This window comes from Rhyacophila brunnea, unplaced genomic scaffold (genome assembly GCF_057557595.1).
Source record: "Rhyacophila brunnea isolate RB1 unplaced genomic scaffold, BYU_Rbru_1.0 scaffold_11, whole genome shotgun sequence".
Classification (NCBI taxonomy): Eukaryota; Metazoa; Arthropoda; class Insecta; order Trichoptera; family Rhyacophilidae; genus Rhyacophila; species Rhyacophila brunnea.
Window position 1 is genome coordinate 44,649,294 of NW_028232763.1, and position 25,519 is coordinate 44,674,812.

The 25,519-nt window shown below is 32.4% G+C and overlaps 1 protein-coding gene across 1 annotated transcript in view; it reads right to left on the bottom strand.

The window, feature by feature from the left end:
• The window catches only part of LKRSDH (lysine ketoglutarate reductase/saccharopine dehydrogenase), a 316,693-nt gene that overhangs the window by 13,276 nt on the left and 277,898 nt on the right, over positions 1–25,519 (bottom strand). Inside the window, exons 14-18 of the mRNA XM_085960429.1 lie at positions 14,248–14,494; positions 11,862–11,998; positions 9,115–9,227; positions 8,490–8,661; positions 5,534–5,628 (exon numbers count right to left, since the gene is read on the bottom strand). Coding sequence (XP_085816555.1) covers positions 5,534–5,628; positions 8,490–8,661; positions 9,115–9,227; positions 11,862–11,998; positions 14,248–14,494 — 764 coding nt within the window. The remainder of the gene's footprint in view (positions 1–5,533; positions 5,629–8,489; positions 8,662–9,114; positions 9,228–11,861; positions 11,999–14,247; positions 14,495–25,519) is intronic.

Consider the following 25,519-nt stretch of genomic DNA (forward strand, 5'->3'; position numbering starts at 1 on the left):
AGTCGTTTTTTGCGACCAGGGTTTCGCCTTTCGGCATCTTCAGGCGTCGTGTACACTCACCAAAGGCAAATACACACTGACAACGAACACCCTTAACTCTACCTTATATAGTAAATCGATACAATAAAGTAGGTAAAAACTCCATTACCTACCTATTTAGTCAGAAATTACAACAAAAAATACAATAAACAAATTATGAATAGCTGAAGTAAAAAAACCTAATTAGTAAAAACCCTCTCTTATTAATAACAATACACTGGACAGCATATTATTATAATAAATCGTCAAACTAATAATAGGTCAAAATTCTTTATAACAATAAAAATACTACACTCAAGAGGTGTAAATCGTCAATTCTAAGAAAAAATAATTAATCGAGTTAACTATGAGATATTAGTTTTTAGTTTAATGGTACAGATAGACAACTGACCAAATTCCATAATTTTTCAAATTCACTAGATGATAATATTAAATTTACATTAGAAGTTGGTGTTAAGAAAATTAATTTTCTGGACCTAAATATTAACATAGAAAAGAACATACATGAGTTCAACATTTATAGAAAACCGACATATTCGGATTGCATTATACATAGTTCCTCGAATCATCCACCTGCATATAAACTAGCCGGATTTCATTCAGATATACATAGACTTGTAACTGTGCCCTTAAGTGAAACAAATTTTCAAAACGAACTTTCAACGATTAAACAAATTGCTATTAACAACGGTTATGAGGAGTCTCTTATAGACAAACTTTTAATAAAAAAGAAAATAAAGTTAGTATCTAAATTATTATATAAAGGTATAGAACCTACCATACCGGTCATTGCTAATCATTGGTGTAGATTAATTTATATAGGTAAAACCAGTGAAAAAGTTAAAAAACATCTGTCCAAAAATAATGTCAAACCGGCATTTTATTGTAATAACACAGTTGGTAGATTATTAATAAATAATAAGGACTCCATAGAGATTAAAAATAAATCCGGTATTTACAAATTAGACTGTAACAACTGTCCTAAATTTTACATTGGTAAAACTACGAGGAGCCTAAATATTAGAATTTCAGAACATTTAGCAGCCCAAAGATTGGAGAAGGATACTTCAACGTTTGCTAACCACTTATTAAATGAAAAACACACGTTTGACATTGAAAAGGGTGCAAAACTACTTCACAGTCATACGGGTGATTATAAATTATTCTACCAAGAAATATTAGAAATAAATAGAGCACAGTTGCAAAGCTAACCTATACTGAACGATCAACTTAGCTTTCCTAGTAGCCCTTTGTTATATCCTATATGATGTATTACATATGAGACTATATATGGTCAATTGTATTGACACAAAATTTATATATGTTTGTATGAGAGTCTATGGATGAGAATGTATATTTGTATAACGTATGTGCATATGTGTATATATATATATATATGTATATATATTATAGTAGGTGAGTTATATATTATCGCACCCCCAGTAAAATACTGTAGTAAGTCAAAAATTGGCATTTTGCAGGAGAGCCATTTGAAGTTTCAAATATTCTTTGTAAATACAGGAAAAGTCTGAATGTAAAAATTATTACTCATTTTTATGGAAAAACATGATCTATTTTCAACTATATTCATCATTTTTCTCTAAAACATATACAAACGGAGATATTTGAATATTTCTGAGTTACGACTGTATTTTATTAGGATATTTGACAATTTCATGGTAAAATTTGAATCAACTTAATACTTTCTATGTAAATTTCCCTACCATCACTCTAATAATTTCAACTAATTTGTTGGGCACTGTAAAGGAAGGTTTTCAAAATATTAAGTTATGGTACAATTTTTAAAGATTTATTGAAAAAAAAAAATACAATTATTAGTTCAAAACAACAAAAAAATACTTAATTATTTAATTTAATGGGAAAATATTTTTTTTACATACGATTTTTAATTTTTAAACATCACTTGGAAGAGAAGCAAAAAATCATAATAAAATTCACGATGTTTAGCGGTGCAGAGGAAAGCAAATCCTTCTTTTTAATTGTCGTTATTTTTGGCCACTCTTGATATGCTTTGGATATATTGAGACCATCCATTGGTAACGGTTTGCCTATTTGCTGTTGTCGAACATTCAATTTCCTACATTCTTCATGATAACTGGTTTTAAAAATAATAATGTATGGATAGTCTCTGTCTACTTTTATAACTTTAATCTTCTGCCACAAAACTTTTTCTCCATTTTCATCCGTGTTGTAATTTTTACCGATTTCATCTGCTAGTTTTTTCATGTTGAGAAAATTATTTGTCGTCATGGGTTTAACTATGTATGGTTGTCCTGTTTTCTTACTTGTTTGTACAATGGTAATCATTTGGCTGGGCACAAATATTGGTCCACTTTTTAGAGCCCTGGTCTTCTGCTGCTCAATTGTAGAATGGACGATATCGCCTTCATTTTGTTTATGCCCGGTGACCAAAAACTTATGAGAGATCGTTGTATTTTTTTGTGAATTCCCGGTGGCATATAAATACATTGCAGCAATGTATTTATTTTTATTCTGCCCGGCACAATTGTCACTGTAAAAAATAAAATGCTCATTGTGGTGATATTTTTTACATGCATTGTAATCGATTACACAGCTACCAATTTTATTGGATCCTCATGCAGCTTGACTCTCGTCCCACATGTATCAGTTTGCAATATTTTCAGTGATATTATAGACTGTACGATTGTACATTGCCAAACTTTCGTTTATAATAGAAAGTTGACACATTTCCGCAAGGAAGCGGTAAAACAGTCTGCAAATCATATACAGCTACATTAATGACGCTATTTTGGCCATTAGTTCGGGACTCTGCTACGTCTTTGATCTTTTCATCCCTTGCCTCTTTTTTCCAGGTTGATGTGTCTCATATTTTTCTTGAAGTTGTTTTTTTTCATCTGGTGGTGAAGAATTATTGTATAGGTCGCATTCAACGCACAAATCTTTTTTTAGGCTTAAAGAAGCCAATATTAAATTCGTCATTAAATATAGATGCGTATAATAGTGTTCTTTTCCAAATGGCATATTGCTGTCAGCTTGTTGTTTTTTGTATAACCGATACATTTCAGCAATTGTTAATTTACCATCTAAATACAATTTGGACGTCTGTGCACGCAAATAATGTTACTCGATCACTGGGAAAGACTTAATGTGAGCTCTTATATCATTTTTTTAAACATCACTAATTTTTTTGTGATTTTTGTGATCTCTTTGTTCTGGAATTGGCGTTCCGGAAAGAAGATCTCTTGTTTTCCATGCAGTGGAGCAGTACCTTTCACTCGCCCCAAATGTGTTGATAAAGTATTTTTTGCATACTTCTTGTATTTTACTTCCATTTAATTGTTGATAACAAAAATTGTTGCCTCTGCTGCTTCCAGTTTTTTTTGTTTGAATACTTTGGAACAATAATATCCATGCAATTAGTGAGAAAATTACGCTGTATCTCAAGATTTTCCTGTAGTAACAGAGTTACAACAGTATTTTTTTGAAAAGTATTGTTTTAGTTTTTTAGAAAGCTTCTTGTAAAATACTGTCGTAACTTAGTTACAACACTATTTTATTATCTATTCAACAGTTTTCGGAAAGTAATGTACTGTATTAAGTGCTTTCTCTCCGACACTATTTGAGTTTGAGATACGATAGTATTTTATTAAAATAGCAAAAAAAAATACGAATCCAACCACATCCATAACTCGAAAACGCCCATTTCAGACTTACGACAGTATTTTACTGGGGGTGCGTTATATTAAGCGAGTTTATATGTATAATTTTGTTTTTGTTAAAAAATAATGTTTTAAAAGTAGGTACCTTGTAAGAGTATTATTAAAGACTAATATTTCATTGTTAACTAGATTAATTATTTTTTCTTAGAATTGACGATTTACACCTCTTGAGTGTAGTATTTTTATTGTTATAAAGAATTTTGACCTATTATTAGGTTTGACGATTTATTATAATAATATGCTGTCCAGTGTATTGTTATTAATAAGAGAGGGTTTTTACTAATTAGGTTTTTTTACTTCAGCTATTCATAATTTGTTTATTGTATTTTTTGTTGTAATTTCTGACTAAATAGGTAGGTAATGGAGTTTTTACCTACTTTATTGTATCGATTTACTATATAAGGTAGAGTTAAGGGTGTTCGTTGTCAGTGTGTATTTGCCTTTGGTGAGTGTACACGACGCCTGAAGATGCCGAAAGGCGAAACCCGGGTCGCAAAAAACGTCTTAAATGGAATAGTACAGAGCTTGAATCCATTAGAATTTATAATATTTTTAGATCGATTAGACAATCTATTTTTTATTATTTATAGTGGTCATCGACAAGACAGATTTTCTACAGACATATTATGTGATTGCTAATAGTCGACTGGAAAATGGTTACATGTCAATTGTTTGCAAAACATTTCACCGTGGCACAGTTCGCCGTGAGCTCTCTATCGGAAAGAGATGACCGTAACCAATTTTATTCGATTCAATATGAACGTTAATTCAATTTTCATAGCCGATTTTGGCAAAATTCATGAATTCAAGAATGAAAACCTAACCTAACCTAACCTAACAAATAATACAATAGGTAAATCGGCTATTTTCAAAAATTGTTTGTTGCTGGCTTCCTGTAAGGTGTAAACCGACAAGAACCGTGTTTTATTTAGACATGAATTTTATGTCAGTAGGTACTAACGCCCACGGTGGCCGCACGGCTTAAGCGTTGGACTATCACGCCGTGGGTCTCAGGTTCGAATCCGGGGTCTGGAAAGTACAAATATTGTTTTTCAATTTGTGTGTGAGTCAGGGTATGGACCTAATAGATTGAGCAAGTGGCTGACATCCATTTCTCGTACAAAACAAAATCTGTTAATACAAACCTCTACTCTGTGGAGGCCCATATGATCCTATTAGGATCGGACATGGTCGGAAAAAAGGGTAGATACTATACGACCCAAAGAGGTTGGACGCTCTTTAATATACGGCCATATATTTCCGATACATTTCACGGTGTAGTGTGTGACAAGTTTCCGGACACGATGGAAAATGGAATATTAAAGTTCAAAACATTGATGGATGCAAAATGAATGTATGCATACAGATTTCGAATCCAATCAAACTTGTGAGAATCAGTTTTTTTTCAAATAGGTAGTTTCTCCATAGGTCAGAATATAACAAGTCTGAGGCTAATAATTATTTTATAAGGTTGGAATTAAAATATTGACTATACATTAAAACAAAAAACATTATGAACCTCTTTTTTCCCAAAGAAAAAAAAAGATTTAAGCTTAGCCAATACGTACTGATATTTTCGATTGGTCTTCACACTTTGCTGTAAATAATTGCAATGCCGATGCCACCGAACCAAACGCAACTAGACGATCAGAGAACACCAATCGCTTGGGTACACCTATTGAGAAGCTCTAGTGTAGAGCACAAAGGTACCTACCAAAGTAAAAACGACTCAACCCACACGCAGGATCAAAATATATATAATTCCGGTTTACCCAAGTTAGGTCAGGTCCGTCGGGATGTAGCATCGGATGGGGGTTCGGGTCGATCAATCCCAGCAACTGCATGCACTGCACGCACTCGGCGAAACCTATACAACAATCATAAAGAGAATATAATATTATTGACGGTAAAAAGCACCATCCACACTTTATTAGATAACATTTCGTAATAACTCATATTATCATTCTTACTCGACAATAATAAAAAGGCTTTGGTGGCACATACGCACTATTTGATCTAAATTTTCCATGACCGTTTTGCATAAATGTGGCTGAATTTCGTTGATACAGTGCTCAATTTTGTTGTGGATGCATTTGTTTTCAACAATCACTCGTGGATTTTATGAACCCCAAATGCGACAATTTTGTCAATTAACAAAGCATCAAGATGAAAATGAGACTCATCGCTGAAGATAATTTTGTTCGAAAAATCAGCATCCACTTGTTGTTCCATAATCTATTCAACAAACTCTCTTCGCTGTGCGTGGTCAGTAGGCTTCAGTTCATGAGTCAATTGAACTTTGTAAGCATGAAGATGCAAATCTTTCGTGAGAATACACGCTGTAGAGAGCTTCTCGAAATGTCCAATTCTCGACGACGGGTCCGAATTGATGTTCCTGGACTCTCAGCAACACTTTCACAAACTGCTACGATGTTTTGTGTTGAACGACTTCTTGAAGGACGGCCAGAGTGTATACGATCACCAATTGATCCAGTCTCCCAGAATTTTGAATTAATCTCTTCACAGTTGACGAAGTTAAATCATAATTCAGAGCATATTTTGTATGAAAATTAAGGATTGTAGCTGCCAAGCTTTCATTATTTTTAAAATACTGCTCAACAATGAAAAAACGTTCGTTTTTCATGTAACACGCCATTTTTAATAACACCAAACTGTCAACTGTCACGCTGTCTTTTTTTCGTTGCCAACACTTTCCCGCACAAATGGCGCAAAATTCAAATCTTGCGTGAATTTTGGAACATCTTTATAAACGTTCTCGATAATAAAATTAGACATATTATTTAATACTGCTAGTCTTTCGTATTTGCGTATTTAATCGATAATTAAAAAAAGTTCTATCCCGCAAACGCTTGGAAAGCCACATTGTTACCTGTCACTATCATAAAAGCGTGTTTTCTATGCGCAGCCTGTTTTAATTTACATTTTTTGATTTCCGTTAAATATCTAACAAATAACAAAATCACGTTACTGGTTTTACTTACCACTACAATTACTTTATTTAAAGAATGCCTCATTTTTTATACTGTAATCAATCTGCTAACGTTCAACACGTGCAGTGAAATTGCTTTGGAATCTTATTATGATAATAATTGTGTAATGTTTAATAATGTTCATTGATGTCTTCCAACAGGAAAATCGACTATCAGGGGAATAGATTTTCCCTGTTTACCCAGGTAAATAGACAGTGAACTGTACACAGAAACTAACATGCGTAGATATTAACTGCTTATCATAAAATTATCGTTCGCTACTTCACTTTGATAAATAATTAATAGTGTGTTTAGTTAAGATAGTCATTAAAAGATTAACACCAGGTACTTCACACCATCGTCAGGTATGTTTTACATAACTGGGTGCTTGCTTTTAACCGATAATCTACATATAAGTAATATATCTATCCAGCTTAAATTTTCAGCATTCTGAGGATTATACTTGATACTCCATAGAAATGTTGTATTAATAAGACGGATTACGTTTATTATTTACGTAAAATATAACGTTTTAACGGCAAATGTGTCAATATAATATTCTAGGATACTATCAGCCCGATACTGATCCATATGTATAAATTATGACGTTGTGTATGAATTGCTATTTGGTAGTGAAATAAAAATTATAGTAAAGTAATTTGTTGCTGGTATAATTGAACACGTTTGATTATATGACCGTTATGGGTATAATATAAAAGCTTTGATTAAATTTTCGATATACCATTCCAATATAGGTACTAGTAACTTCATTGACTACTATGAAATGAACCATAATGTAACTAGAATAATTATTATCTTTTTCACTTATTTTTCATAGAAATTATATAAATATAATAATTACAAATAAATTACTAGACAAAAACTAGCAAGTTTCTGTTGCTGGTTTAAAATGCTTAGCTTTAGCAATTAATAGTAGGTATATTTATACTCAGAAACTGAATCTCTATCTCTGTGAGTATATCGTCATCTCAATACTTCAACTAGATAACTTTGATTTGGTCACTGTTAAGAAAATGAAATTTAAACTTTGCTTGATTAACATAATTAAATCTAGGCTGTAATTAAAAATGCAAAATTGTGCTTGTCTAATTGGACACAATTAAATAATGTTCAATTGTATGTAAAAATATTGTAGGCATATTGTTTTATCAATTTAATGCATTTAGGTTTTAAAGTTATCTAATATTTTCAAACACAAAATTAATACAGTTCCCATTTACTTCTGACTTACCTAGTTTTATCATTTGGTAGAGAAGAAAATGTAGAATCATATTCAATAACTATCTCAAAAACAGTGAAAATCAAGTTATCTAGTTGTAGTATTGAGATGATGATATTTTTATATTGATTAAATTTGTCAATATATCATTCCAATATACTAGTAATTCCATTGACTATCATGAAATAAACCACAATGTTACTGGAATTATTGTCTGTTCACTTTTTTTTTATAGAAATTATATAAATATAATTTCTACACAACAACTAACAAGTTTCTATTCCTAGTTTAAAATGCTTTTAAAACATGCAATATTTAACAATTAATATTAGGGAGATTTATACTCAGAAACTGAATCTCTGTGAGTATAATTATATATACTTATTTAAAAAAAAATAAACCTATTGTATTACATTTGTTTCAGTAATATAATTATTAATAACAGCAGTCTACATGATAACCATTAATACCTGTTTTTTTTTTTAAATATAAACTTACCTTTGTATCTCAATGTTCCTCTTAAAATCGTATTGACCTCGGATCGGATACCATAGAGATCAGCATACAGTGTACTGTCTCTGTTGGGATATCCTTCAAGTGCGAACCCTGGCAGGAAATCCAGATCTTTCAGGCTGGACATCAACTCGCCTCCAGCAGATATCTCAACAATCTACCATTAAAAAAATTAAACAATGTTTCGTTAAATGTTAGATAAAACAAAAATAAATAGTTAAGTATAACTTAATTGAAATGCATACCTTATATCATAAAATATAGTAGGCATGAAATGTAAAAATATATTTTCTTTGTAAAAGACTGTTATTAATTGCCTTTTGACTGAACTTCTGAACCTCGTGGGAATGGCGGGGTCTACATTCTACTCAAAGTTGCACAGAGGTCGTCGCTATATTATAATGTCGATTGTTCAGTATGTGCACGCTACAATATGTGCTTTTTGTATGTATATCAAGAGACTCAACTTTTTAGCTTTGATAATAATAATCTTCGTCGTAGGGGTTGAGAAATTATGTCTATTAATAAGATACCTATATGAACGTATACTTTTGCGCGCAAATATCGAAGTTCAAGCGTCGAATATGGTAGTAGTCAAATATAGACAAACCTGTCCTCTGCTCAGGTATTTCGCCGACGCAATGGTATTTAGTAAAGCTCCTTTTGGAGACCATGAAAATTTATAACGAAGAGGATTATCACTGTGCTCGGGTGCTGGTAAACCTATAAATAAAATAACGAGATAATATTAGTCATAAACTCTACTTCTGAATGCATTAAATAATACTGTTTTTTGTTCTAAAACGCACTTATTTAAGTATTGTGTTTTATTAATTTTTTAATCAAAGATGAGCGCCAAAACTGAACGCTAGATTTTATGTAATATTTTAATTAAGTATATATTTTAATTAAGTAGATGTTTTCAATACATGTACGTAGTTAACAATACAATGAAGTATCTACCAGTAGAACACAGGTATTTTACCACGTTTTTATTAGCTCGTATTCTTGTTTATCCGGTACAGATTTTTTCTTGTGTGTCCAGTATAATTTTTTTCTTGTTTGTCCAAGATTTGTATTGGACGCTTGAAGATGTTTAACTAACTTCCCGACTAGCTAGACATTTGAAACTTTTAGAATGTATCAGAACACGACGACAATGCATTCTTCCAATACTTTTAGCCATTTTAAGCAGAATTGAATTAATTTTCTGTTAATTCTGTTTTGTATGGAAAATTATTATTGTTGGTTGCTAAGGGGGTCCTAGCAACTAAATTATTAATACATACGTGCGTTACTATGGAAATCAATATGAAATGTCAAAATAACATTTCTGTATTCTATATGTATTCAGTATTTCTATCAAGTACAATAAAAAGTTTTTATTAATACATAGAATTGTCAAGTTTATAATATGATTCAACATAAAATTTCAAAACGTGATATATAAAAAGTTCTTTTTATCTTGTAATTATTTCTACTAAGCACTAAATACAATTAATTATTGAATCATAATGAATGACCACCAAATTAATGTTGAATCTCTCTAAAAGTTAAGTAGGTAATACTCTATTAAAATCAATATTTTTTTCCTTATTGATATATTTTAATATATTTACCATACTTTTGTGTTATAAAACAAGTATTTTGCGCAATACAATATTATTAAATTGCCTCAAGCCTCAAACAAACAGCGCTATCTGATTACAAAAACCGATCAATCAAAAAATACCTCGCTCAATTATATTTTCGGAATATACAATATAGCAACCTTAGCTATAGCTAAAATCCTAAATAAGCAAAACCAAAAATTTGTTTTATTAATTAAATTATGCAGAACAATAACATAAGATATTTTTCCATCAATTTACGTACTTAACTAAGTTAATGTAATATTATCTAATTAACCATTCTGTTGTATTAAATTCAAAACATATTAATACTCAATAACATAATTAAATGCATGAAATAAATTAGTTACAATGTTCTTGATCTTAGTAAAATATACTCCCACGTGATATTGAGGTTAAATTTCAAGTTTAATTTATTTAAAATACTTAATCAGAATTTGATTTGTGCTTCACAACATTGAATATAATATATAGCAATCGACTTGTATCGTTTTGCTCAAAATAATATGCTAATAGTATACTTTCCACGATGGACTATTGTCAAAAGTGTAGGTACCTCAGAGTTGATGGGTCGGTGATAAGAGTCTCGTATTCAGAAATAAATGCATCGATCCAGATCATGAGCCCAATACTACCAATAAAAGTCTTCGATATGAAGCCAATAGATAGGCAAAATTGCATTATCTTCTTCGAAACTGTAATCTAATATCCCCTTACACTCCCCTAGAGAAGACCATATACCATAGATGATGATAGACCAACGACATCGGTCTAGTTTTCCTGACCTTCTATTCCATACTATTGAAGAGAAGCCTTTTTGTAGTTGGGTGTACGTACACACATGCAGCAGAGTAGAATCCCGAAATAGAATGTCTTGTGGACAGTGGATCAAAATATTGAAATGCCAAAATTAACGAAAAAATATTTTAACTCTACATTCCTGCAATAACAAACAACAATTCAAAAATGTTGCAGAACAGAAATCTAAAAAAAAATGGTTTCATTCGTATTGGTTGTATTTTTGCTATCCTATATATTGTAATAAAGTTATATTCAGCATAATAATCATTAGTTCGTTCAATGCAAATCGGAATATGGTGAAAATTGAAGCCAAGGGGCTCATCACAGCTTATCATTTACAACAACACGTTGCGCTCTCTTCCTACCACACTCCAGTGCCAATCAGTTGAGGGACTGGCTAACGACGACGTCGCATATTAAAGACCAATAATCCACCAGTTGTTTGCTATGGTTCGAATGAAGTAAACGCATCACTACAAAATATTGCGCTACGATTTACAGTATTTGCTATATACTTATAACATAATTATACAATCGATGAATTTACGAATCACATTTTAGTTATCAGAAACCGATAATACCATTAGGTGTGGATACTAATTTTAATAGAATATTTATTTTTTGATTCGTCTTTATTGCGCTGTGTGATTGTTACACTATATCTACACAGTTGGTTTTTGAGATTTATAATTAGTTATTAAAACATAAGTAGGTAAGTAAACTAACACTGCCTAAATCAAGGACACAACTAACTAAAGAATGGGTGTTCGGATTCGTAAGCTTCACTACTAAAATGCGTATTCCACATACACAATTTGTATGACTTTTAAGGAAATCTTTAACTTTTTAAGTAAGCTTTGCTTCTATTTTTATCTCATATTAACTTTATCAAATTGTCCACTTCGAATAAATCAACCATAATTACCTCCACAATAAGACACAAACGACTCAATTCTTCCACCGGCATTTTGGACCTCGTGAATGCACTCCATGGCCAGCAGATGATCTATGCCTGGATCCAAACCAACCTCGTTCAGAAGCGTTATGCCAGCATCCGAAGCTCTAAAAGACAAAAGGAATTATCTGACATGTTATAACCTTTATCAATTACAGCCTTCTAATACTTCATGCTTAAAAACTGCAAAAAAACAGAATAATTCTGGTGCTAAGGATTAAACAAATGGATTAAATATAAAAAAAATCTTTATGAGACTACAGTTACTGCATTAAGTGGAGGAAGGACAGATTCTTTTGGTATTGAAGCCACGACGAAATATCTTTGGAGCGGTGTTAGTTTCATTTGAAAGAAACGAAACCAACACCTAAATGACTCGCCTGCACTTAGACAAGAATCTGATACCATCTTCCATCACATATTTATATGTAAAATATTGAAACCCAACCGTAAATAAATAAATAATTCTGTATTATAATTTACCACCCCGCCTTGTGAGAAAATCTCAACACTATCTCAGAGTCATCTTTAAGCCAAGACCCGCAGCTTTAGAACCAGATAATATAATAAAAGATTTAATTAATTGGTATTATGCCTGGCGACTTTAAAAATATATTATCATTAATAAAAAGACACATTTATTAATTTATTATACTATAATAATTCTTTATAACGAAATGTTTTATATTGGAACGAAAATATATTTTTATAATTACAAATAATGGCCATATATTATTGTCTAGATTATTTTTCTAGCCAATATTTCTAACCTTCTGATCTTCAAACGTCCTTATCAATCAAGGCTTATTACATTAAAAACACCTTTCTCTATACATAAAATAATATTACGGTAAAGCAATAGTGCTTAGCTTTCTTAGCGATATGATTTCTATTGTATTACGAGGCACAAAAAAAACTAATCAAAAAATCCAATTAAACCCAATCTAGCACAAATAACAAAAACTAATTATCTTTTTCGAAGTTTGTAAATCCTCAGGCCGTATCGAAAATTATTCATTTTAATCAACCATCAAAAACATATTTTATCAAGTACCTAAGCGCCCTGTTTGCCAGACGAGCTTTTCATTTCCAATTTACAACAGACTACTCGCACAAAACTAGTTTTTCTTTTCCAATTAAGTGTAAAGAAAATTTTTCCATTTATCATAAGTACCAGTAACGATGCAATCATGTTAAGTGCCAACCAAACCTGTATCTGACAGTGTATCGTATTCCCGCCAAAAAGAGAGTAAAACATAATTACGTCAATTATAGACATCAAAAGCAGACGCGTCAATTCTTCTGATTCAAATGTATCAAATAAATTTTACGACAACAAGCATGTATCTACCTATTGGACTTTTTTTAATAACATTACATTGTTAACTTCGCTTTGGTCTTCTATTTAATACATATCATATTATTTTCGTCTTTCTGTGCTACATCTTTCATCGGACTCCGGCAATAATTGTGTATATCTAAACAGGGTTGGGCGTTTGTTCAACGCGTGCGTGCTACCTGAGCTCCTGTATGACGGTGAGACATGGTATCTTACTAATCTTCAAAGGTCTCGGCTTTCGAGCTATGATAATCGATGTCTGCGCTTAATCTTAGGGGTAGGTACATTGATACGATCGCGTTACAAACACTCAAGTTCGTGAGCGGACACAGCAGCCCTCGGTCATTGAGATAATCATGAAGAGACGCTTTACGAGGCTGGGGCATGTATTCCGGATGCCACCAGAGAGTGACACTTCGCACACTTGTGGCACAGCCTCAAGGGCTCCGTCGCCGTGGCTGGATCTCGCTCACCCTGCAACGGTGCTACAACAGTGATCAGAAGTGGCCCGAACTTGTGCTTGCCCTATGCTTTAATGCTGGGATGTGACAGGGTGAAATAAGTAGAAGTATGAACAGGGTTGGAGTGGTGGGCTCAAACCAGTCTCTGAGATATTTGATCCAGAACCTTTTGCATAGGTTCCGCTTACCATAAATCTTCCCTTGGATGATAAATCGCGCAAATTGATATCTCTTGAAATGCCGTATGATGTGGTCAGAATAATACAACATTCTAGTTTTTACTTATATGATTATTTATCTGGTCTTTTTCATCCTCAACATCACCTCGACATTCATAGTCTTTTTAGTTGAATTATGCAATTTAAAAATTATTTTTTTCATTGCACTTCGATAGCCATATATCTAAAATACTTCGATCTGGGTAAAAAACGAATTAATCTCCAATATGGAATTAAGTATTGCAAAATGTACTTGTATTTATAGCGATACGGTCATATCTGCAACGTGTTACTTCAAAAATATGAATGACAAAATACCTTTATTCATCTGCACTTACTCTTTATGAAGCGCCCTAACTCCTGGAGTAACATATGATGCCGTGATGAGATGGGCACCGGCTCGGATGCAGGCCCTGGCTACTGTAGCATGGTAGTCATACGGTAGCAGTGACACCACCGCGTGACTCCGTTTGGCCAGAGTGGCCAAACCACTGCCCCCATCTTCACCTTCGACGCTCAAGTATACTGATTCGACGCGAGGGTATCTGGCTGCTAGGGCGTCGGCTTCTTCCTTCAGATGAGAGGCTGTAACAACGATAAATAGGTACCTGTTTAATATGAGGTCTTTATCGACGAGTTTACAAAGTATTTTTCCAAATGAGACAGAATAACATATCCATAGACTGCCTATACAAAAAGTCCAAAACATTCTTCTTTTTTTTTCAATTGTTTTCTAACTAGAAAAAAATTACCAGGTGGCAGTGCCACCATTCAACATTCCAAATCCAAAAGTCTGAAACAATCTTTTTTTAAATTATTTTCTAACTAGAAAAAAAATACCAGGTGGCAGCACTATCAGTCGTCAAGAATCTTAAATGTGGCTTAATTCTGCAATATAAAATCATTATTTTGATTAAAATCACATTTAGACTTTAAATTCATCTGTTTAACTATTATGATAAACTATTATTATAAGTGTCCTATCATTTTTTCTTTCACGACCCGATTAAAATAAATGATCCCTTTATTTCAGATTCAGTTTATTTTTCAAAATCAGAATTCGCATTTGTGTATATCTTTTCTCTCGTCTTACTCCAATTAAAACGTATTCTCCCTGTCTCGCTCTCTCCTATTCATTTATGTAAGTATATTTTCTCTCATCCATAAGAGATAAGACAAAACAAATTTAATATACCTACATATAAGGTAACAATCATCGTGGTTGATGCCGACAATTGTACATGTATCCCCGATCTCTGAGTGGATAGAGCTGTATGCCAAGTCTTCATCAGCGGGGAGTGTCTGGGCATGAAATATGTGCACTGGGTAAGTGCGGGACAAAATCTGTCATCGGCAAGCAGTTATACTGACTATCTGGAAACTTTTCGTCTTCCGCAGCGAATATGCGTCGAATGTTGGCCACACAGTATGAGAAATTTATTCAGCAGCACGTGGTTATTATATTACATGGCTGTGTTTAGCAATGTTTCTATTACTGTACTCAATTAATAAATTCGACTTACTTTTATTTCATACCTACTTCAAAATTACATTTACCAATAGAATGTAGGTATCTACTATGGCTTCAGAGTACGGTTAATATAACAAACCCTTTTAAATGAAGACGTCTTCTGTGTGCGAGCCTACGTATTTGTGTAAAAGATGTATTGTGCAGAAACAGATATTTATAGCTGGGATGAAATATGTGATACAAATCGAAAATAATCTTGATTTATACTTTTCGATATGAAACTTTCATGAAACCTTCAACACTTAGGTACTGTTTTATTACGGAAACAAAACACCCTTTTACGTAAGTATAATGTTTCATTGCTACCTTCTTTGTCTACCTCATTCAGGCATTACAATTACAACATAGTAGCATTAAAATACTTTTCCATGAATTAAACGAATACTAAAGTAAAGTGGTAAGTATATGAAAATGGAGACAATTAATAAGTAAAGCCTTGGATATAAATACATATTTAATATAAAATATTTTTAGGTCACAGACGAATAAATGGATTTATGTTATTAAAATATTTGTTATTCAATGAATATCACACATTATAAATAAAAGTAATATTCTTTATTGAACATACATAATTTAAAAGCGTATTGTACTTAATTAGACATGGTTCCATACCCAACGCAGTTCAGACGTTGAGTTTTACCGAAACACTACCTAAAAATAAAAAAAAATATCAAAAGACAACAATGTCGTTTACAAAGCGAATGTGACTGAGTTATTTGCCTGTTCTACAAAAAATAACGTTCTCTGAATATATCTTCCAAGGTAACATTGAATAGTTTGGGTCAGATTATGTCGCTTTGGATAACAAATATTTATTAACAATATATAATATAATATTGTGACATCTGGTCATTCGCAAAACTAAACAAACATGAAGAGCATAATCATTATTATGTGGGACCTGCATATTATCAACAAAAGAGACTTTTCACAAAAATTTAAAACGTAATGTGTTCAACCGTTATTAACGCACATATTAATGTGATACATAATAACCTTAATAATATATGATATAAATATAACAAGGTGCATGTTAACCATCAAAATAAACTAATGCGTAAGGATCACACAATGAGGTGGCCAAGTAGATAAAATGGCACTGGGCCGACATGTCAATATGTGAATTAATAGACAACCGCTGGAATCATGCAGTTATTATACCCATGGGGCACCAATTTCTCTAAAGCCCGGTGGATCAAAAACTCATCCTGTTTGAGGCATGAACGTGACAGCGAAGATAGGACCAGAGTGGAAACATCTAGGCGCCACATTTATCGAGCAATTGATCATCTCGGACCGATGATTGACGTTAAATTGTTGGTAAATTCAGAATAATTTAAAAATTGACACAGATAAAAAGTCATTACATAAACTCAAATGTAATTTTCAGTACAAATATTCGATAAAGCTCACCATTTTTTGTGAATAAAATACGTGCCATAAAACAATTTGTATGTATGGTAAATACCAAGTTTTCAACACATTATATAAATTAGTTCTTAACTTCTTAATTTTATTGTATGGCGAGTATTTTTCTTATGAAATTGGGAAGGTTGTATTAGATGGACTGTATTATGTGTTGATCATTTACTATTGAAACGCAAAACTGTGTTCTCGCCATTTATGCGAATATGTTTCGCCATTCATGCCAACGAACATACGAAATTCATGTGCTTTTCAAAACAACCTAAGTACTTTCCCGTTGCTAAGTAAAATGCTTTTCAAACTTCACTAAGCACGGCACTTCTTTTTATGAATACAACCTGCTTTGTGTTTATTTTAAAAATGTTTTTCCATACAGAGAAAATTATAACATAGTATACCTATGTAAGTATAATATTATCGTAAAAGTAAAACTAAAATCCATTAATTACATTAAAAAACGATTGCAACCATAGACTATAGATACATCTAGACGCCACCCGCAACTAATAAGTTTTACATTTAATACGACGATGTTATAGCATTATTATGGTATCATACTCGTTGCTATAGGATTGGTTTGTGAAATATCCGATTTTGTCGAAATCGACCCTTTAACGCAGCATGATTTTTTATATCTAAATGGACCAGAACCAACGTTTTCTTTAAATCGCTTTGTAATGAATACAGCACTCCTATGTTGTAAAAACAACAATTTAAATACATCCATGTATTTAAATATACGAAAATGAAATTTGTTTTACGTCTCCTGAAAATTTTACATTTTGGTATATTCAACAAACCAATCCTACAGAGACGACGACGACGAAGATAGCAGAGCATACGCTCAAATAAACAAAGCGTGTTGTTTTAAATGTTTCTTTGATTCGGTATATTATTGACCCAATATATTACGCAAATGAATAAAAATAATTTATTGTAAAAAACGTCTGTCAATATAACCTCATTTCCGTGGACCACCATACAATGCTATATTTAGAATATTCATAACGGTATTTTTTTATTATTTTATGATACAAGAGAATTCAGCCCAGTTTTCAACATCGTGGAAATTATCGATAACTTTTTATAGTTGAAAATCAAACAACTCTTTATATGCAAACTTAAGTAAAGTTACATAAACGATACCCAGTAGCTTAACTGACGTATTGACATTCCAATTATTTACTACTTACTACTATTTCACCATATTCGATTCTTAGAAGATCATATGGGCCTCCACAGAGTGGAGGTTTGTATTAAGAGATTTTGTTTGTACGAGAAATGGATGTTAGCCACTTTCTCATTAGGTTCATACTCTGACTCCAAACACAAATTGAAAAACAATATTATGTGTATTTGCCAGACCTTGGATTTAAACCTGGGACCCACGACATTATAAACCGTTCGGTCATCGTGGGCGTACCATTTAGTTAGCTTTAAATATCGCTTTTTCGATTTTTATCGTCATACGATTCCATACGTCCGTAAAATTTTTACAGTTATCGTTTTCTGCATTGACCACATATATTTTTTAGATAGTAAAAAAAATATGTGTACTGAGCGAGACTTGAACCTGCATTGCTCTAAATGCCTGCTTCACCAATCAAGCAACTGCTGCAATATAAATCACACAAAAAATAAATAAAATTATCATATCTCGAATTACGTTTATATTAATATCAAATTTTGAATCAAATAATCTCGTTAATAATGGCTTGAAATTATTTATAATATAGGTATACTAGCGGCTCTCGTGGTGCAGTGGGTTAAGCTCTGGCCTTCTGCCCGAGAGTTCTGGGTTCGATTTCCGGTGAGGACACAATACTTATGTGTTTTTCTCAAAGCCTGGGTGTTTGTAATTGTCCAAAATTACTAACAACCACCTTGTACGAAAAGGCAAGGACATGGTTATTAATAATTCTAAAATATATATATATATATATATATAGGTATACTGTTCACGTATTGCAAATAAATAATTTTTAATTTGAATAATCAATAGACTAATTATTTGCCTGCAAGATATTATATTACTATCAAACACCTACGGTTGAAATCGTTCTTTGTATTGTGAGCATATTTATCACTGACGGATATAATTATTTAACAAACGCAGGCCATATCAAAAGGGGGACAGGGGAGGCAATTGCTTCGGGCATCACGATTTTAGGGACCTTGATTTTGCCCTAACCTAACATAACAAAGTTAATTATTGTACAAATATCAATTGACGTATATTTGTTTTAACTATGAGTCTATGAGTATCGAAGAGGGAGAAAGATTATTTAGTGTACTTACTAAAAACTTTCCATGATCGACAATGAGACAAGAGGAACAAAAAAGACTGACAAGATTGTAAGTATTATTTACTTCCTCATCTTTTTATTTTAGAAAGGGGGCCTCAAAACAACCAGTGGTTTAAAACCCTATAAAATACCTATATGCAAATTGTTTTAATAAAAGAAAACAACCAGAAAAAATACAATATAGGAACAGTAACATTCCAAAAGAAGTTGTTTATGCGGACAGCCTTTGGAAACCGCTGATTTACCTATGTTAACCCAGGTCCGCACTCAGGCAGGTATTATTGTCTGACCGAGTGGCAATAAATAAGGTCGGCGCCCCCTCCTCCCGCAATCCCAGACCCGGACAATAAATTTGGCATGGCCACACCGCTCCAGAACCGGCAGGGGCAAGAAATGCCCATTCACGACGTAACGATCGCCTTTATTAGCGAGACCAATTGGGTAGACGCGATGACCATTTCACGGGCGGAATTGTGGCTTATGGTTAGGGAGGAGGGTGGGTATTGGCTTGTATAAAGTGTTTCTCGAGATTTTGGTCGCCGACCAAGTAATCGCATTCAATTAATTGATTTCGGAAATATAATAAGTTATTTATAGATATAATATGTTCCTCCTGCGTTTGACGAGTGGGAGATTCAGTAAAATTCACATTTATATTTATCTATTTTTATACCTAGTCCACAGTGAAATAACCTTTATTTCCTTAACAGTGACTCACGGGATCGACTTAAAAAAAGTGAAGTTGAAAGTTTAGCTTTTAATAAGTCAAATTTATATTATGTAGTTGTATAATGAATAGTCTTTGGATATCGCCCATTGTCGGGCACTCAACAACCTTCGGCATCATCGGGTGAACCGAAAGTGTTTGAGAACAAAATAAGAAACGGAATATGTGCACACCTACACAATTTTATTAATGTACCAATATGTATTATACAAAACACATACCGTAGGTATATGAAAGTTATACACGATTCCATCTAGCAAGATGTCACTGTCACATAATAGAGTATATTCACTACATAACGCATTTTGCAAATTAATTATAAAATTTGACACCTATGGCAGTTCGTCTATGACTTTCTCGGTGTCCATATAATCATTTTCACATGTAATTACTTGACCAGGTACATACATTGTGCTAGATGAATAATTGTAGTCCTTTCTTTCACCATTTTTTTAGCAAGCTATCAATATTTTTCTTTTCTTCGCTAATTCATAGAATTTGAGTTGCTACATATCTCTTGTAAATGAAATGTTTTCAGTGTGTAACCAATTTTGGATATCGCTTTAATATTATGATGATGATGTGTGGCGAGGTTTCAATACCACATTGTGGTGAAAATAGTACATTTGGATTACATCTTTTTTCATAATTTACAAAGTTCATTGCATGGTGATAATCGCCATTTATCTGGGTTGGTTTGTAAATTAATAAATGTTTTATAAAACAATTCGTGAATCAATAAAATCTACCGTTGATGTAATTTCATCCATTTTTTCCTATAAGATATTTCACGTGCTATTGTGTACACGAGCCGTAAAATTAGTCAGTCATCTGCGTCCCGAATCACCCTTCGTCTTTCTTCGTTCTCCCGAAAGTTTACGAATTAAGTATATCAACAGACATAACCGAGTGTCATAAGTAAAAATTACTGGTCTCCACGATCCATTATTTTTATTTAACACAATTTTAGTTCAAAGTTAATAGTTTTATGTTTAAAAAAAACTATCCAAATAAATGTATTAATTGAACTGGTGTTTACGTGGTAAAACTCCATTATAATGGTTTTAAAACAGAGCTATTTTTGTTAATTATTCTACTTTAACTAACTACTACAATAATTAACAAAATTAACTCTGTTAAACCATCAAATAAATCTCCGATTATTTAATTTATTCAAATTTTACATTTCAATAACCAATTAAGCAAAAAATATTAATTAATTATTTTAGCATAGGCAATTTTTCTTACAATTAATAGATTCAATAATAATAAAACAAAGTAGGTACTGAATGATGCGATCAAATATCAAAGAACTACTCCGCTGTAAAACAACAATTTCTTTGGCTCATTCCCATTTCTGGCAAATTAAAAGGCTTTCGTGCCAGTTAGACAACACTTACAGCTGTGATAAGGCTTTTAACGTTAACGGGATTGATTCATTAAAGGTTGTGTTGGAAATAACATTGTAAGCCACAAAGAAATAGCGGCGATTCAAACTAACTACTTTATGTATTACACTTTTATGGTGTGTACTTACAAATCCGTTACACTTCTACTAAAAAAAACTTTCTTCCACAGCCACAATCTTTACTTGTACATAAGTTTATTGAATTATATAGTAGTTATGCCTAGTTATTAAATTACTATTATATTATTAAACTAGTCATTTACTTATTCGTGCTCCAATTACACGAACCGTCACAATCCCGTCGACCGTCGATCGATGTTATAAAATTTGGCAAGTCGGTCGCTTGAGTAATGGTCAAATACAACTTTTTTTTTTGTCTAACTCGATCGGCCAATCGCTTAGGGTGACACATCGGCCACTGTTCGTATTTAAGGAGGCAATGGAAAAATAATGTTGATGACTTTATATATTAGCATTTTTGTTGTCGCGATATCTGATAAACGGTGCATAAAATATGTTTAAATAATACCCACAATGGCTGCGCGGATTAAGCGTCGACCTATAATCGTGGATCCCAGTTTCCACTCCTGGATCTGACAAGTACATAATTATGTTGTTTTTCAATTTGTGTATGACTCAGAGTATGGACCTAATAGATTTAACAAGTGGCTGACATCAATTTCTCGCAAAAACTGTTAATATAAACCTCTACTCTGTGGAGGCCCATAATATGATCTTATTAGGATCGGACATGGTCGGAAAAAAATGTTTATATCAATGTATTTAAAAATTATTTAGGCGCCTGAATATTACCTTTAATAGTGACCTTCTAATTATCCTAACGCTTATGTGTGCTTAATGTGTGCAACCATGTTCATATTAGGTACAACACCGAAAGACCACAAAAGACACCAATGGATAATAAGATAGACAAGATTACGCGATGTGATAAAGGTCACCTAGCTAATTAAATTGTAATGGACCGGACCTATAATAGCTAGGCAAGTAGAAAACCACTGAATAAATGAAGTCATAAAATATATTACTCAATTGTCATTAAACAAGCACAATACCCCAACCGTAAATCCCAATAGATTAACAAATCGACTGAGATTTTTGTATTTACGTGACAGCAAAGAACAGGATACGGATAAAAGTGGAAATAAATACAAGAGGCTTTCATCCAGCAGTGAATCGACCCCTGATGACGACGATATTTATTTATTGTTAATTCTTTTCCGATGGAATTATTGCTTTAGAAATATAACTATCCTTACGTATAATAATCTCAAATGCAGTGATATGTAGAGTATGCTTTATTGTTACTTATTCAAATACGACTACGAGTCGATGAGATGGTAGTATAATTTCGCTATAATGTTTTTTTAAAAATCTAAAAAAAACATTGAAAAACTTTAAAGTACGCGTAATATGCTGGTAGTGCTATATTTTTATTTATCATCAATCATTGCATATTACCTTTTACATACCTACACCTATTGCATACACGTATTACCAAAAAAATATTATATTCAACCAATGACAGAAGTGTGAGTCAAAAAACTGAACATCTCGAGATAGGAATAATAATATTAGTAACTCATTAACTTTTCAGATTACTTTAAATCTAGGTCAATATTTGAAATGTTTTTTTTAGTAGAATAGTGGAAATAAAAAAAATATATATTATGTTACTGACGAGTGCGGGTCATAATTCCAACAATAAATCTCCAACAAGTCTAAATCTCAATCCGTCAAAATCCTCACATGTCAAAACCCCAACATGTCAAAATCCAAAAGGTTCGGGAGCACCTACCAGTTCTGTTATTACATTTTATATCGACGTTAACTTTACCTTTACGTACCAAATACGGGAATAGATCGCCGGTCTCAAAATATTTCTAAAGATTATCACTTTTTTTTAACTCGTGCCTTGAGATATGAATGCAAATTAACACGTTAATTACAAAATTAATTAAAAGGGCCCGTAAGCATTGTGTTAAATAACCGCTATATTAAAAAAATATATTTACTATGCCATTTCAAAATAGTAATTGTTTATATTATATTGACTCCTTATTTTCAAAAAAAGAACATTTAATAATAGGAAGTTTTGCATAATCTTTTGATTTTTCAATAATTTGAAATTACAGTCGAGTCAATAAGTTATACCAGTCTGTGGTGAAAGGTACCTGTTGAAGATAGATAGCCTGAGGTGTGTAACAGAAAAAAACTCATATGACAGCCATATTTACAGGACTTTAATTATATATTTTATTTTATCTTTAGTACTTATACATTTTACTAAAAAAAACTAATGCCCAATCGCGATACGATTCGGGCTTCAAAATTATACTATCTCAATGGTTGAGCTTCTTAACCATGACACCCATTGGCATTGAATCCGACACGCGTAAATGTATGTACCTATATAAATTTTAATTACATACTGCTTGATAATATCTATTGATTGGTTGCTAAGCTATAGCTGTTAAAGTTTGTTACTAATTTCGTAACAAGATGGCATCCGATATGGAACCGATTTTAAAAACGTATTCTACGTCAAAACACTAATCGTAGAGATATTATATGATTACATTTTTACTAATGTTTTTTTCCAACTAGCAACATGTGGGTATTATTCAAATAAAGAATAATCTTAAGCTGGAATAAAAAAAATAATAAAAACGAACAAAGCCAACTGTCAACGCGGAATTCCCAGATTCCAAACACGCTAAACGCCCAAATTGAGTTACCACTCAAACAAGTAAGTAAGTAAGTAAGAAACAAACTTATTTTATTTTTCACAATAAAATTCTAGATGCAGAGAGCGAGAAAGAAATGTTTTTCACGACGATTGTTTCGCCGATTAAGAATTTTCCGTCTCAGTATTTTCGCATGGTCCGAGCGAGAGGGAAGCAATTTTCAAGACGCGCCAAACTGTTTATTCCATTAAAGTTCTCCAGTCTTCAGAATGATATTATTATGAGAGAATTTAAGTTTTTCTTCCATTTTCTATTTACTGTTGTTTCGAAAATAGTTTTTAGCAACCTGCTTAAGTAATCATAAGATTTAAATAAAGATGCCGCTAGCTAACAGCGATGAAGACCCGATCGCAAACGATCACTTAACATTACAAGTTTATCTTAGATTGTAAATAAATGTCTTAAGAGATACTTGTAGGTAATGCAAATGGATATTTATTTGTTGTTATCATATTTAAATTTCGTACAATACGCGGCGTTAATGATTTCAGGAATAGTGCACTTTTGTTCTGTCATATTAATGTGGCCAACGTACCTACTGTATTTTATGGTTTTGAAACTACGAAGAGCTTATCGGTCATTTACCATTCATTTGAGGACGTTAACATTTACCACCCTATCAGTCCAAGGATTTTTGAGGATGCGTCTATACAAACACATGTTTAAAGCCTCAACTCTCTGTGACGGTAACCGGACAAAACAGAACGTGAAGAAACAGAACAGTGACAAAACAGAACAGCCAGTGTAAAAATAAAACATTCATGTTTGTAGTATCTATTTATTAATTAAATATTAATTTTAAAACGGAAGTTTATAAAATAAATATATTATAATATAATCACTAAATTTTGGCCATTCGGCGTAAAACCCCAATTTATCTGCTTGATTTTGATAATCATGCACAACTCCACAAAATTATTATACTCATTATTTTGTTATACCTAGTCGCCCAGGCATTGTGAACATATTAGATTGATTAAGACGAGATATACCTAGCCTGCCGGCAACACAGAGTTGAGTCCCATTTAATTGAGGCTTTCCAGCAATTAGGAATGCAGAAATTATGTATTTTGATTTTTAGCGGCGTATTTAAAACCTGTGTTATTAAACATCTATAAGTACAACATAATATAGAGATACGACAAAATCAATATTAAATTGTTGTTTTAATTTAATAAAACGCATTTTTTTGTAGTACTTATTCCACTTTTAATCAATAGGTTAGGACCGGTTTCATCCGCCTCAGAAGGACATTTTCAACAGTTGAAAATGTCCTTTTGAGGCGGATGAAACCGGTCCTAATCTATTGATTAAAAGTGGAATAAGTACCACAAAAAAATGTGTTTTATTAAATTATAACAACAATACAATGCAGTTCCACCATGAATTGACAGTTAACAAAATAAAAGAAATCAATATTAAATGTTACATATTTCCTGAAATTT